Source organism: Octodon degus, unplaced genomic scaffold, assembly GCF_000260255.1.
Source record: "Octodon degus isolate 3935 unplaced genomic scaffold, OctDeg1.0 scaffold00016, whole genome shotgun sequence".
NCBI classification, from domain to species: Eukaryota; Metazoa; Chordata; class Mammalia; order Rodentia; family Octodontidae; genus Octodon; species Octodon degus.
The window spans coordinates 1,897,852-1,913,233 of NW_004524592.1; the positions used below are offsets into that span (position 1 = coordinate 1,897,852).

At 34.1% G+C, this 15,382-nt stretch overlaps 1 protein-coding gene across 3 annotated transcripts in view; it reads right to left on the bottom strand.

Annotated features, from left to right (window-relative positions):
* Vwc2l (von Willebrand factor C domain containing protein 2 like) overlaps nucleotides 1-15,382 on the bottom strand; it is a 167,811-nt gene that overhangs the window by 127,091 nt on the left and 25,338 nt on the right. For 2 of the 3 annotated variants that reach the window (XM_004626598.1, XM_004626597.1), the window contains one exon: nucleotides 9,968-10,097. The exons of the other annotated variant lie outside the window; for it this stretch is intronic. In XM_004626598.1, the coding sequence (XP_004626655.1) occupies nucleotides 9,968-10,097 (130 nt within the window). The remainder of the gene's footprint in view (nucleotides 1-9,967; nucleotides 10,098-15,382) is intronic. 3 annotated transcript variants of the gene reach the window in all.

Here is a 15,382-nt window from a genome sequence, read left to right on the forward strand (position 1 = left end):
ATTAAACAGGGCACAGCTCTGACTGCAAAGCCTATGGCCCTACACAACAGGGCTGATGGGCAGGGAAGGAGCATGTAGAACTTCCTAATGTATCTACAGCAGGATGGAGCTTTGCACGGAGTGAGACTGTGCTCCAACCTGTGCACTCAGCAGGAGCAGGGACCAGTTGATTTCTGGGTGCCTCTGAGAAATAATGTGGATGGTGGGCTGTGTGGGAAGAATTAGGGGTCATCATGGGCTGGAAGGCCACCTGAAATAGACCATAGTGTTCATGAATCCTGGCAAGGTCCCATGCCTACCTTTCACAGTCAGATCCTACCTCAATTAATAAGTTTTCCATATTGCACCTTCATGGAAGTAGTTTATTAGAGTTGACTCTCTAGTATACTTAGAAGATAGCAATGGTCTATAAAAAGATTAATTAAGAAGGTCATTGTGTCTCTTCATGGCAGCCCACCATATACTGTAGGTTATATTTAATTTTTGTCTTGATTTTCCCTGCTTTTTTTTTTGGGCCAAATGAGCTCTGTAGAGTCTATTTTTTCTACTTTTAATAAATGTAAAACTTTGGCATTATTTAAAAAGACAGGCAGATGATGGGTCTAAGTATAGTTCTGGCGCATACACTTACTTAGCAGTGTACCTAGGTACTGGTTGGAGGGTAGATCCTCCTCAGGATAATGTGCCGCTCAAGAGCAAGACAGCCAGTGTGTATGTGCTCAAGCATTTGCATGAGTCCTGTAGGCACCCGACGTAGCGATGCACTGAACATTGAGGAGCTGCAGGCCACACGAAGGACAGAGCCTGACTTCCAAAGTGTCTCTTTGCAAGGGGGAAGCCATGCACTTTACGGTAGGTTAAATTCAACATCTTGAACACTTACATAGACAAAATATAGTCTCCAATTATTTCTCATATCTTAAGGAAAACACATGAGAAAAAGAGCTTCAAATTTTTGTCATGTGTTGGTCTTTCATTGTGCACTGTCCTACAAGCATGTAGCCTATGTAACTATAGAAGAGCCGAGTGATTGTCACGATATAAAGCAGTAAATCTTAGGGTGCCACCATCGTAATACTTTTGAAGTCTAGTTTGCTGATTAGTTAAAAGGGAATTCTGTTGATCTAAGAGAAAATAAATGCAATTATTTCTCTATGCAAATATTTTTGGATGATAATTTATGAAAGAAATAGGAAATTGTTTCTGACTCATTAAGATAGATATTTATTTATTACTCTACTTTGACATCTATTTATAAGATTATGAATTCTGGCCTTTAGTGGTGGAGTTGGTGAAATGCAGATTTTGAAATTCCTGTCATAAGACATTCTTCCACCATGGACTACTCAGGATATAGGCTGTGTGTTCATGTTCAATATGTTTTATTTATACCTGCATTATGTTTGCTGCTAATGTCTACCTAGGAAGAAGTGAGAAAATTTTAAAGGTGAAACAGTTGCACTCAATTAGGATGGATTTTTCAAAATAGTTCTACAAAAATGTAAATGCATAGATTTAAGTGAATATTTTGGCAGTCTCCCTCATAGGTGCATAAAATGGGCAATGGAGCTTTCTAAATGCTTTATAAAGAATCTCATGGTTAAAAAGTTGAAAGGTCAAGTGGTTGAAATTATGTGTTGGTTAATTTAAGAGTACAAATTATAATGAGGAAGCAGTATAATTTGTAGTAAGTGATATGTTTTTGATTATTCCATTACTAATTATGAAAATAGAAAAAAAGTTGTATTGCTTTGGTTAGGAGTTTTTCTATTTTAAATAACAAGGATAATATATGTTTAACATAGGAAATTTAGAAAATATAGGCTAGTAAAAAGAAAAAAAATGCTATCCTACTGTTAGAGATAAGCACTATTAGCATTGCAAAGTATTTTATTCCTTCTTTCTGTTTGTCAGAACCTGATATTTTTACTTTTAACAAAAGTTTATACACAGCTTTTGTCCCACTAGTTTAATTTAATGATATATTTAATAATATATTACAAACATGCACCTTTTTGGAGGGTGTACTTATTAGTTTTTTCCATGATATTGTTTGTAATATTTTCTTAGTAATGTATGTAAGTATGCATTTCTTAATATGACCTGTTTATTTTTCAATATTTAGGTTTCATGTTTTTCAATTGTTCCAATTATGAAAAAACTTTGTAGTAAGCTTCTCTTGATGCACATTGTGCATGTTTTTTCTGATTGTTTATTTTCATATCTATTACTAGGAGTGTGATTACTGAATCAAAGTTCCAATTTATTTATTGTCCTTCTAAGAATACATATCATTTACCCAGCAGTATAGAAGAATACTGCTATGACATTTTATTTTGCCAAACGTAGATGCTATCTTCTCTGAAAATAGGAAGAAACTTAGACACAAACATTTACATTACTTGGGGCCAGCGAGATACTTCAGCGGTCTAAAGTACCTTCTTAAGCAACGGTGCAGGAACCAACTATGGTTCATTCCCTGGCACCACATGCTGTGCCAGCCTAGCCCCCAGAGTGGGCTGAGCTGGCACAAAAAAAACCCAAAACAAAAAAATTACACTACTCAATTTGCATTTTATTTCTTTCATTTTAGTTCTTTGCTTATATGTTTAGAAAGATCTTCATTATCCTGAGAACAAGGCACTAGTTACATTATTCAGAAAATTCCTCTATGATTTTGTTAAAAAATTTTATTTTGTATATGGATAAAGTAGCTATAATTTGATCTTTTAAAAATGATAAAATTCTCTATAATAGCCTCTATTTCTACTACATGTTCAACAGATAGTTAGCATTACTTTAATTGTATGCTAAACTGAAACATATACCTAGGTAGTTTTCTGAGTTTCTAGTCACTTCAATTTATTTGTTTATTCCTCTTCAAATATCACATAATTGAAAATTATAATGATAATTTCTTGTTAATTAGAAAATCAAAGTACAAGATAGAAAATAAACAATACTGTACATTTCACATGTCCGTAAATATATGTAGAATGTCCAAGGGACGAGATACATGTAGCTTAGTTTTTACATGTATTGTCAAATTTCTCTCAATCAAGTTGTCCAATTTATATATCCCCTAACAGGGCAGAAGAATGCCTATTTACAAAACAGAGTAGATTATTAAATTCTAGAAATTTGCTAATCTGCTAGGTAGGTGACAAAAATGGTATCAAATTTTCTATAGTGTAAGTTGACTTGCATGATTTTTCCCATTCTGAAGGGCCATTTTTATATTATTTTCTGTAGAGTATTTTTTGAACTTCTTTGCTTACTTTTTAAAAAAGAGTCACATTGATCTATTTTCCTTTGTGTGAGAGAAAAGTGATTTTTCTTTATATTTTTAATTTATTCACAGTACTTTTTTGATTCATTTTCTTATTCTATATGGAGGCTTTTGTCTATTTACTTGAAAAATATAATCAAATTGCTCAGATTTTCTTTTGTATTTCTTTGAGAAAATTGTATCTCATCTCTGTTCCATTTAAATTTTACCTGAAATTATCCAGGTATACCAATATCATTTGGTACCCTGATACTGTGTTTATAATACATAGATCACCTTGGGGTTTTTCATGTATAACTATATCATATGTAAATAGTGACAGTTTCATCTCCTTCTTTCTAATTTTTGCACGTGGGATTGCCTTTTATAATTATATCAGCTGGCTATCTACCTATCCAGTATTTATCTTCTAATTATCTGAAGTGTTAAATAAAAGTGGGCAACCTCATCTTACACTTGATTTCATTGGGTAATTCTTTAGTGTTTTTTTATTAAAGTTGATTCTGGTCTTCAGGTCAAGGTAGATATATTTTATCATATAAAAAATCTGCTTATTTTGTTGAGTTTTTTATGATGATTCATAGTTAATGTCTCTGAATGATGCAGAAATAATAACATGAAATTTCTCTTCAGTTTAGTTACAGGAAGTATAATCATAGAATTCCAATTGTTCCACTATATTTGCAAGCCCATAGTAAATCCCATTTGTTCAGGATGCTTTCTTTTATTTTTAGATATTGGAGACTGAACCCAGTATCTGCATATTGACCTAACTTTCCAGTCCTTTTATTTATCTTGAGATAGGATCTCACTGTCACTTTGATGCCCAGGCTTAACTTAAATTTGTGACCCTCTTGTCCCAGACTCCCAGAGTACTGTGATTGCAGGCATGTGCCACCAAGATTGTTGATAAAATAGATGACCTCTCTCCCAAAATCTGTTGAGATGTAAAAGGTTTTCATGACTTTGATACCAGCATTCAATTGGATTTAAGGTTCTATGTATGCAATGTTCTTAATATAATTATTATGTATTTTGTTACAGAAAAAAGTTCATGTAATGTATTAAAGAACATTTTTTCTAGATAATGAGTATTTTTCTATATTACTTTATAAGATATGTGAATTGTATTCTGCCTTTACAATCTACAGTCCAATGATTTTAGATAGAGGCTTTTGTGCTTGTACTTTTTTAAGACTTCTACATTAATAATCATGAATACAGTTGCTTTAATTTCACTTTAAATAATCTTTGATTTATATCAATCTAAAAGAAAATTCTAGCTTATGTAATATTAAAATTATCTTTTTATAATTTTCATTAAAGGCTTGATGAAATTTCTTAAATTTAAGAATCATGATAGGTTTGCAAAAATTTACTCAGTAGCAAGGCTTATGAAACAAAAATTCCAAATTCCCTTATTGTCTATTTCCTCTCCTCATCATTGAGTCACAGCTAAATAGTTATTCCAGAACTTTCTCTGTGTGATGTACAAAATAACAGAAAAGGATTTTAATATAGTCTAATATTATTAATGATTAATAATACTGGTATTTTTGATAATGTGATAATTGTGTGAACAAAGTCTTCATGTATTTCTGTTGTTTTATTATTATCCATTTGCAAGTATTTGAATACTGAAGATTTTAGCTCTTTTCTTTTCTTCAGTTTTTAATTTGTTCCCTAGAAGGAATAAGGCAATCAATGCTTTCATTCTATGGTTTATCTACTTAGGTCTTTCCCTATGTACATAAAATGTAGCATCCATCTACTAAAATTTGTATTACATTTAAAACTTTTAAATATGTATAATTTAAGATTTATACTATATATGTATATATTACTATGGTATATGTAATAAAAAGTATAGTATACAATCTAGTTTGTTTCTTTTACTGGGCACTAAAAAATGTCAGTCAAGCTTTTTAAAGGCTGTGGGTAAATTATAATGATAATTTCTTGTTAATTAGAAAACCAAAGTACAAGGCTGAAAGTATACAATATTGTCCATATCGCATGTCTTTAGATATACGTGGAATGTCCAAGATATGTAGAATATTTCATTATTCCATTAAAGGCTATTGAAATTCCCCTCCCCCAAACTTTTCACTTCTAAAATGCAGTGGACAGTTTTAGCATAAATATGAACAAAGTAAAACAGGCAGAACTGCTGATCAAGTAAAAGAACATTTTGGTAGAAAGTGTCTTCTTAAAAGTTTCTCAGCTTTGTTCAACTTTCTCAACCTTTTTCTGAATTTCTTGGAACAGGAGGTATATTTATTCTCAACTTATTATTAGTTCAATATTGATACCTCATTGCTTCAATTTTATCTCCCTGAGTACTTTTGGTTAAGTATATTTTTCATAATTTATTAGGCATTTGGATTTATTCTGTGAATCTGCTTTATGTAATCATTTTTTGCTCATTTTTTTATCCTGTGGAATTGTTTTTCTTTCTCTTATTTATCTGAAGGAGCTCTTTGCACACTGCAGCTATTAACAATCATGCACGGAAAACAGGCTTCCTCAAGGATTTCTAGAAAGTACTGTATATTATGAAATTCTTTCTCTTTCCTCTTTCCATATGGCCCATTTCTTTTGCTGTCCTCCTTTCTGGTTGCCCTTTTGCTTAGTCTCTTTGCTTCCTTATTTGTATCAGCACTAAACTAGAAGAGAGGAAGAGATGTGCAAGTAGATATTTCAGCAGGGCTATGTCAACTTAAGTTGAGTTTAGAGTTAAATTTTGAGTTACGAAGATGAGTGCTCCTCCTCTAAAGTGTGTAGAAGATTGAAGAAATGTCCTGTCACTTCCAGTTTTTCATGATGTGCCTCTTCAATCAGAAACATGAATAATACCTAATTATTTCCAGTGAAAACATTGAACTCACTCAAATACTAGCTAATGAAATGTTAAAAAGTGTGATTACTCATTTGTATGTTCCAGTGTTCAAACATCTCAGTAACTGTTCAATTTGTTTTAGTCCAGTTGTTTTACAAACTTTATGCATGGATTTTTAATGACTTGAGATGAAAATAATAGTATGTGTGGACAACTGAAAAATTGAATGAATGGCTACAGAGCAAGAAGTTTAAGTTAATACTAATGTGTATTCAAAATTAATGTGCATTATTAGATATATGCTAGTCAAATATATGTTCAGTTTCCAAATATTTAAAATATTTATGTGACATTCTAAGCTGTAATATTTCTTTTAAGCAGATGCCATGCTAATGTATTTTCTCATAGCATAAAAACAAAAAAAAATGTAAAGGATAATACTTATTCATGTGAAAATGCCTGCAGGCCAAAGATATACTAAAGAACATCATCTTAGAAAGAAACAAGTAGTCTGGAAATATATTTTTGGAAGGCTTTTGAGTTGCCAATCCTTGCAGATGTGTAGAAGAAGGAGAATAAAACGCTACATATTTTTTAAAATCAAATTCTTATATCAGTCTCCCCAAATAAAAAATTACCCTCATCTTTTCACTCTTAATATGTTTGTTATGTGTGCTCTACCTACTCATTCATGTCTTTCCCTAATGCTTCATTTTGTTAAAATTAAATTAATATTCTTAGTGCAGAGCTAACTTTAATAATAGTGGACTACATTTTTTTATGGTTGGCTGTCTTCATTGATGACCACTGGAAATTCTGCTGGAAGTAATCTTTGAGACCAAGAAATTTAAAAATTATCTTTCTTCTTTATAATAATTAGGGAAAATTTCTAGAAGGTTGTGTACTTAAATGTTTTTCTCACAGATTACATTGTTGAGACAAAACAAAGGGTACCATTGTTTCTCTAAAGAATAGGTGATTTTCTACTTTAAAACATTAAAAATATTTATTTCTGCATATACTTCTATGTATTTATCATTAGTCTTCTTTGTTTTGTTTGCTCTTAACTATTCTCCAGAGAAGTATTTTGATATCTGTATACTGAGTTCTAAGATTAGGTGTGGTAGGTTTCATCTTGTTAATCTTTCATTTTATAACTTTACTGATTCTTATGCTTGGTCAGTTGTAATCAAGAACCCAGAGCATCAATCTTACTATGCAAAAGGAAAGTATCGGATAGACAAGACAATCTGCATTTACACACATGAAAAAAATTTGCCCACCAAAGTCATCAAAGTTTATGAATTAAGGAAACATGGAACATGTTATGATTATGTATAAATTAAAATCCATAGATTTTTTACCTTAAATCTGCAAGGAGATTTGTATTGTTTCTGGTTTATATTAATCTAAGAAAATAGCAGGCACATTGAAACAATAGCTTGCATAATTATGGGCATATTTACCTTTTCATATATAATGGGCAACTTATAATCTGTTGGAAATTTAAGGAAGTAGCCTTAGTTATATTTAGTCATGATAAACACCTGTTTTCCTTTCTAACTCATTTATATATGGGTCATATGTCTGTTTTCTGGGATAGGCTTAGAAGGAAAAAAACTAAGACTTGGGATTCAGTCTGTTTCCTTAATAAAAACATAAGTATTATTGGTCATAGGAATTTTTAGTGGGCCTTGATTTACTCTTAAAATCATTATACTTTATTGATACAAGTCACTAATTGTTAGCATTCAAAAATAGAAAAGAGTAACATCTCTGTGTTACATTATAGTGAGCCGTCCTCAAAATTTTAATATTTAGTTCCCTTAAAGAATAAATGTTTAGAAATAGCAAGAGAAAGTAGAGGTGATCATTTTACAGTGCTTTGTGGGGGGAAATCCTAACTGTAATATACCTAGTGAACTCCACATTTGCTTATCAGGGAAACCAATGATTCTCATTCAAACAATGAAAGATTATGGTGTGTACGTTTTTGTGAAAAGTTAGTTTCACTCGAAACAAATTTCTGCTCTGACATAGGGTAGAACCAGATGTCAGATGTCTTGGGTGCTGCCAAGTTAAACCTGGCTAGTTTGTAGTGGCTGATTTAAAATTTGATGCAGACATTAACTGTAGATATATCTGAGCTTCAGAGTAGAACAGGGAGGATGCTAGGTTGGATGCATGTGTAAAAATCAGAACCTAAGCACATGCTCTAGATATTCTCAATCTGAGTGTGTCCAGATAAGATTTTAACTATAAACATAATTATGTCTACCCTAAAAGTAGAGACAAACCACTAGAGAAGAAAAGATCAGAGAGGACCCATATAGATAGCTACTTCTTGAAGAAAAGAAGAGTCTTCAAGATATGTCAGTCCTATTACTAAAGATTGATTAAATAGCTGAGGTTTTCCTTTTCTATTCTTGCAGAAAATGAAAATACCCAGTCTTTTTTCTACTTCAGACTAGCCATTCATGTCCTTTATGACAGTTAGGTTTCCTCTGAGCTTTTTCTTTTCCAGGACAAATTATCCTAACGTCTTAGGTCTATCCTCAGAGGTCCTATCTTTCAACCATTAAATCATCTGATTGCTCTTTCCTGTGTCTTTTCAAGTTTCTTTAAAATCTCTTTAAAATATAAAACCTTAAATGTGATGTCTGCACACATCAGATAGGTTAGAGCTTGAGGAGTATATTAATTTCTACCCTCCAAGTCACAGTAACGGTCATTATAACAGGTCAGTTGGACAAGAAATACAAGAGAAACCAGGTGAGCATGTAATATTGTAACTCAATGAACTATATGATCAGAAAGAATAAAATATATACATAAAAATGTCAGAAGGGTTCATAATAAATCTTTTGGGAAGACACCAAAACACAACATTTACTATAAAAATAGCCAGAGCTATTTTTATTTTACTTTAAAATAATCTGATGCTTCTTTTACTAATTACCCTGCTGTGAGGAATAAAACTAGTGGGTGAGTTACCATCATCCCAGATCCAGAAAGAAAAAAGAAAGTGCCTGCCTCAAGAAAGGGCCGAAGTAGAGCCAGAGATCTCAACTTAATTAAGAGCCAGAACTATTTTTTAAAGCAGTATTATGTTAAGGGGGGAGCATTTGTGTGCCATTGTCTTGCTGTTTTTTTTTTTTTAATGGAACATAGCCATGACTGGCCTAGATTCATTGTACTACAGTGTCTTTTCTGCAACTTTACATTGACTTTGGGTGATCAGGATCCTGTTTTCATCTCTGCACTCCATGGGGGACAAAAAGAATCCATAACCTCACGTGCAAATCAACTCTTCAACTGTATGAATTTCTGTGAGGACAAAGCTCTACTATAACAAAAACCCAAAAAAATCCTTAAACTTCTTTGTCTCTCTTGCATAAACTTAAAACATTGATAATTAGATGTGTTTCTCTGCCCAATTTGACATACCTGTCATTTACCCTACTCTCTATCCTGGGATACAGTATGCACTACAGAACTCTGCAAGCTGCTTCTTTGGCTCCGTATGAGATAAACAAGTCACTACTGCAAGATGGCACTGTATTCTTTCCAAAATCCTCTTTATAAATCAACAAGAGTTAATAGGGATCACCACAAAGGCAGCTTGCAAGAACTTTAATTCCCCAGATGGAAGGCTACCATTTTCACCTATTGCTGGTTTATTTTCATTTTAAGGCTTTAGAAAAAAAATAAATCAGCTATGTCCATATTGAAAAACCACAGGTTGATTATAGAGGGCTCTTGCACTAAATGGTGTGCAGGAGTGAAATATTTTTATTTTATGCTAACCCCTCTCAAAAGCTAATGCAGTATGGTCTTACCATTCTTGCAGACAGGACAACATTGCTCTGGTTCATAGACTGGGTTGACACACTCAGGAACTGCGCAGTCTGCTACAACACAGTGAACTTCATTGCTGGGCTCACAGCGACACCATTCACATGGAGAGGGCTAGGAACAAATCTAAAATTAGCCCCTTTTCTCCTATAACTTAATGCTTGCACATTCATATGCTGTCAGAAGACAAAACATCAGTGTTTCTATTGGTTTTACTGAATTAACTTCATTTATCACGTGTACCATCATTCTCCCCAGCAGAAGACAATCTAGACATCTAAGCCAATGTTGTTTGTAATACACAGCCCACATTGCTGCAAACAACCACAGGAGGACCCACAAATGACATTTCCTACAACCCTATCTTTTCTTTCTTTCTTTCTTTCTTTCTTTCTTTCTTTCTTTCTTTCTTTCTTTCTTTCTTTCTTTTTTGCTGGCTCAGCCTACCCTGAGGGTGGGGCTGGCACCTTATATAGTTCTGGGAATCTAACTGCGGTCCTCTGAGCCTACCTAAGCTTGCCTAAGCAGGTGCTCTAGACCACTGAGCTATCTAGCCAGCCCAACCCTATCTTTTCAGAGAAATGTTTGGACTACTAATGTTCCAGCCATATCATGGTTTGGTTTCCAGATGCACTGATTGCTTTGCCTTTCTCTTGTAAACAAGGATGATCCTGGAACATAGGAAATATATATACATTTTCCATTTATCATTTTGTCTTCTAGAGAAAGAGGCAGATTTCTTAGAAATGAGAAAATGGTAAGCGCATGAGTTTACCCTTTGTCTGAACCCTTTTGCAAGCTAACCTAGCTTCTAAATGGCACCTTTTCAATGTGAATTTTAGAGGAGATTGCATTTGGAATTCAAACATCCAAAGAGAGTGCTTCTTGAAAGATTTAGTGAATACCTTTCATCTTCCCTGCTTGCTTTTATGAATGAACCAAATCTATGAACCAAACTGCTACTATTGAAGAGCCAAAGAGTCTAAAACTGGAATTGAAAAGTAGTTAATTGAGAAAAAAATGGCAAAAAAAGTAGAACAGGATTTTTGTATTTAAAGTACTTACCAATCAAGAGAGTGTTTGGGATTTTTGTTTCCTTTTGTTCTTTTCTAGGAAACATCTTTACCACAAATAACAAACAGTGGCCAGCCTGTGAGTTTTTCATCCTTTATAAATTCTAGCTCTACTTTTTCAAGAAACCAAGGCTTGGAATTCTGAGATGAAAATATAGAGGTCTCAGAATTATATAAAGTCCATATGTCTTAAAAGAAACGACGTGTTCTTAGGGAGTTTTCCCCCATCCCAATGCTGTGTTTCCTCCTGTGCAAATGACTCAATGAGCTTTTGTATCTTGTTTCCATGACTATTGTCCCTAATCCCTGTCAAGTCTTATTTCATCCTGGACCTCAAAATTTGGGTATTGTCATTGCTCTCTGATTCAGACAATCTGTCTGGGGAGGTGGAAACCCCTCAATTATTTTCAAAGATCATCTTCACTTCTTGTTTGAAGAATGCTAATCTAACTTCAATGTGTTTGCTTTCAAGTTTAGTCTAAACAATTAGTGGTCAAGTATTGCTATGTTTTAAGGTGATCAATATGTGTATTGAAGGGTACAATTAAGCATTTACCCTGTGATGAATGTTGTCTAAACATTTCAGGGGAATTTATTTCACCATTACACGGGCTGGATTTTCTTGGAGCTCCTCTACAGAATAATTTCAGTAAACTAAGAAAAAGTCTGAATCCTTTAGCATATATTATGCTACACCCCTATTTGTTTTTCAATTTGTATTACTATGTTTAAGTATACCAAAGAAACTTGTCAGATAATGTCACCCTTCTTTTGATTAAAGAAGGAGTTTCACACAGGCTTCTGAACACATGGTCTGTATTCATGGCTCAGGACAAGGAAAAAAGTAGCCACTAAAACAATTCCTCCCACACCCTCCCCTTCCACAGTAGGAATTATTTGCCCTGGTTCCCTTTCTGCTGAAGGAAGGCTGATGTGCACAACTTTATGTGCTCAACTGGGAAGCAACATCCATGAAAAGTCTGAATTGTCAACGCAAAATGTTTACTTCAAAGCATCTGTGTTCATCGAGAAAACATTGTCGAATGACTTGATTGGCAACATTAACTGATGAGGAGTGCTCTTCTATACTAAATTACAGTATTGAACATTATTAGCTACTAGGCATTGTGCTAAGGCATTTACCTATGTCAATTTTCTCATTTCTTGCAAATTAAATAGTCTACCAGGCAGCCAGTTTGAAGAAGTTTCATTCAGTGTTCTGATCTGAGCAGTTGGTTTTCAGTACTTGGCACATTTCTCTACGCAGACCACAAACACAGGAGTGATGTCAACAATGGAATACTTTATTTCTTGAGGATAAGTACTTCTTGATAACAGTATTTCATTAACTTCCATGACCAGGGCATACTAATTATCATAGAAGTTTCGAACTTTTTAGCTTCCTGTAAATGGTAGAAAATTGTAGTAGGCCATGAGTAGGTTTCCATATGGATTACATATTTTTTTTAGAGAATATGTTGTTTATTTTTTTTTAATTTCAAAACAGGTTAGTAGGGCAGTTACAATAGTTAATATTGTTGCCCTCATAGTAGTTATTCATAGTATAAGATGCAGACATGATATCTCATCTAAACACTATTAGTTCAAAACTTTCTTCTCCTACAATCTGAGGTACAGGATCTCAGGATAAATCCTGAGGGGATTTCACTGACCTGATCAGACCCAAATGCTACAACTCTTGCTCCATAGGTCCTGCTTTACCTGGTCTTAACCATCCAGCAGAAAAGTATAAAAACGAAATATAAGAAGTAAAGCCATGCTGTTATGTTGAGCTGTAGGGGACTCAGGTCAACAATTTCTGACATTACCAGTGAAGTGGAAGACTCAATACTATTATGGACTACTGGACTCTTTTAGACTATTTTGCTGAGTTAACACACCTATAATATTCAAATAACAGAACTTAACAAAAAAAAGGGGATACAGATGAATGTCCATTTTGTATCTGTGTATTCAAAGTGGTTAGGATAGATATATAGTTACATTCTCTTAATGAATAGAATGATTTGTTCTAATGGTGTTTGTAAATAGGATATCATGTCCGCATCTTGTACAGCAATTAACCAGTAGGAAGAATGTATGCAATGTGTTAATTATTGAAACTGTCCTACCAATTTGATTTGAAACTGTCTCATTGCTATTTGTTTCTCAATAAAATTATGGAGAAAACAAACAAACAAAAAACCCACAAAACTTTCTTCTCATTGAACTAAGAGAAAGTAACAGTATATCTATGCTGACTATTTTGTATATACATATATATGTATTTTTTTCACTACAAAGTGGTCCTTTATTTTTAATGGATTATGTTTTTGAAGAACTGACATATTCGAGCTCTGGATCTTGCTACCTCTTTAAATATCTTGGAGAAATACTAACAGGTAATTGTCTGATAAAGACCAAAATGTGTGCAGAGGTCAACAATGAAATCCTGAAAAATATCCAGAGGATGAACGAAGACCACTAAGCTTATGCAGTTAAAGCATACCTGATCTTTTCATGAGGTTCCAAATGATGAAAAATGTAAAGTGGAAATAAATGAAAACACCCCCAAAGGCTACTGGTGTAAGAGGTACTGATATGAGAGACAGGGTGTGGAGAAGCTGGTGGGAGAAATCAGCAGGACCTGTCAACTGCAAGATCCCAGGAAGGCACCTGCTGATTCTCAGGATCCAGCACGCAGGTAGGCCTTGCAGGTCCCAGGAGATGCCTGTGGCATGGAGGAGACCAGATGCTATGAGGAGCCTCCCATTGTTATTCCTCAGGACATTTTTGCTCCCACCCTTTTCTCTCTTTGTTCTGTTCAAGTTCACTCTATGGGACCAACTCTCCCTTCACCCCTTCATCCATTATTTTTAAAATAAACTATTGGCACCATTTTTGGGTTGTCTTGTTCAATTATTTTCTGAGACAAGAAGGACCTAGCATTCTTTTGACTGGTGATCCATTTCTAAAGGAGCTACCTGACAGAATTTTTGTGGGCCAGCCAGGAGGTAACAGTAGGATCCAACAATTCCCTGGAACTGACTTTATTCACGTATTTTATTCTATGCCTTTCTGGCCCCAAATCTGTTGCCATATGCATGTTATTTCTTTTTTGCTTTTCATTGAATTGTTTTTTTTTTTCCTTCAAATCATCTGTTTTTGTGTAAGTTGATTTCTTCCAATCTCAATCCTTCTGATTTTCCTCTTTTCCAGATCTACTGCTCAACCAAATGTAACACAATGACTTCATCCTAAGGTTCTTTCCAACCTGGCCAGCCTTGCCAAGCCCCTCCTTTTACATAATCTTATCAGCTTTGGCACCAATGTCACTCTCTTTGTCTACTTGAATTTTCTCCATTGCCCCTCCCTTCACTGCATTTTAAATATGATATCACTTCAACAGCAGTCAGTTAACTAGAAGCATGTAGTGTGCTACTTTGACATTAATTCCATACTTTAAAAATCCTTTCCACTTTACTGAGTAAAACTAGATAGTTTAGTGTTTTGGATAAATCCTTATATCATAAGCACTGAGTTGTTTGCAAATTTCTTTTATTGGGGTTTTCAGTGTAAAAACTATAGATTAAACCTGAAAATGTCCCTGTAAACCCAAAGAGTAATGCATAAAAGTTCTTAGCAAAACAGAGAATCCTGGAACAAGTAGTCAGAAAAAATCCAAACATTTTTGTGTGTCCATGTGTTTGTGGGAGGAGACTTAATAACTTATTAGCTCTGGGTGAGAGATAGTGGGAGAGCAGGTGAAATGTGGTTAGTGTATGAATTTGTCAGCCAAAGATTTGGTAAGCCAGATGAAGAAATAACACCATTCTAAAATTTTACAAAAGCAAAATCTTTATCTAAGAAATTATGTGAAACACTTTGCTTCTATTCAAACTTTGGAAACAGTACTAAATATGCCTGTTCATGAACTTTAGTGGAAATTATAATTAGAGATGAACTTTGCTTTGCATGTCTATATTAGAGGGCCTGAATATTATATGTCTGTTACAAATATGTCAAACCTCCAACTTAATCATTTTGAATATTTAATGTGGAACTCCATTTAAATAGGAGGTGTACATTTTATTGGTAATCCCCACCATCACTGAATGCATATTTTTCATGACAAATACAAATGCTGGTCTAGTCCTTCCTACCTTAGAAAATGCTTTCCTAGGGCCAATGAGATAGCTCAGCAGATTAAGCACCTACTTTGGCAAGCTCAGGAACCAGGGTTCAATCCCAGATCCTACATGCCACACTGGTCCTGCCCCTGGGGTATGCTGAGATGGTGACTGAGTCTGGGCATGGTAGCACAAG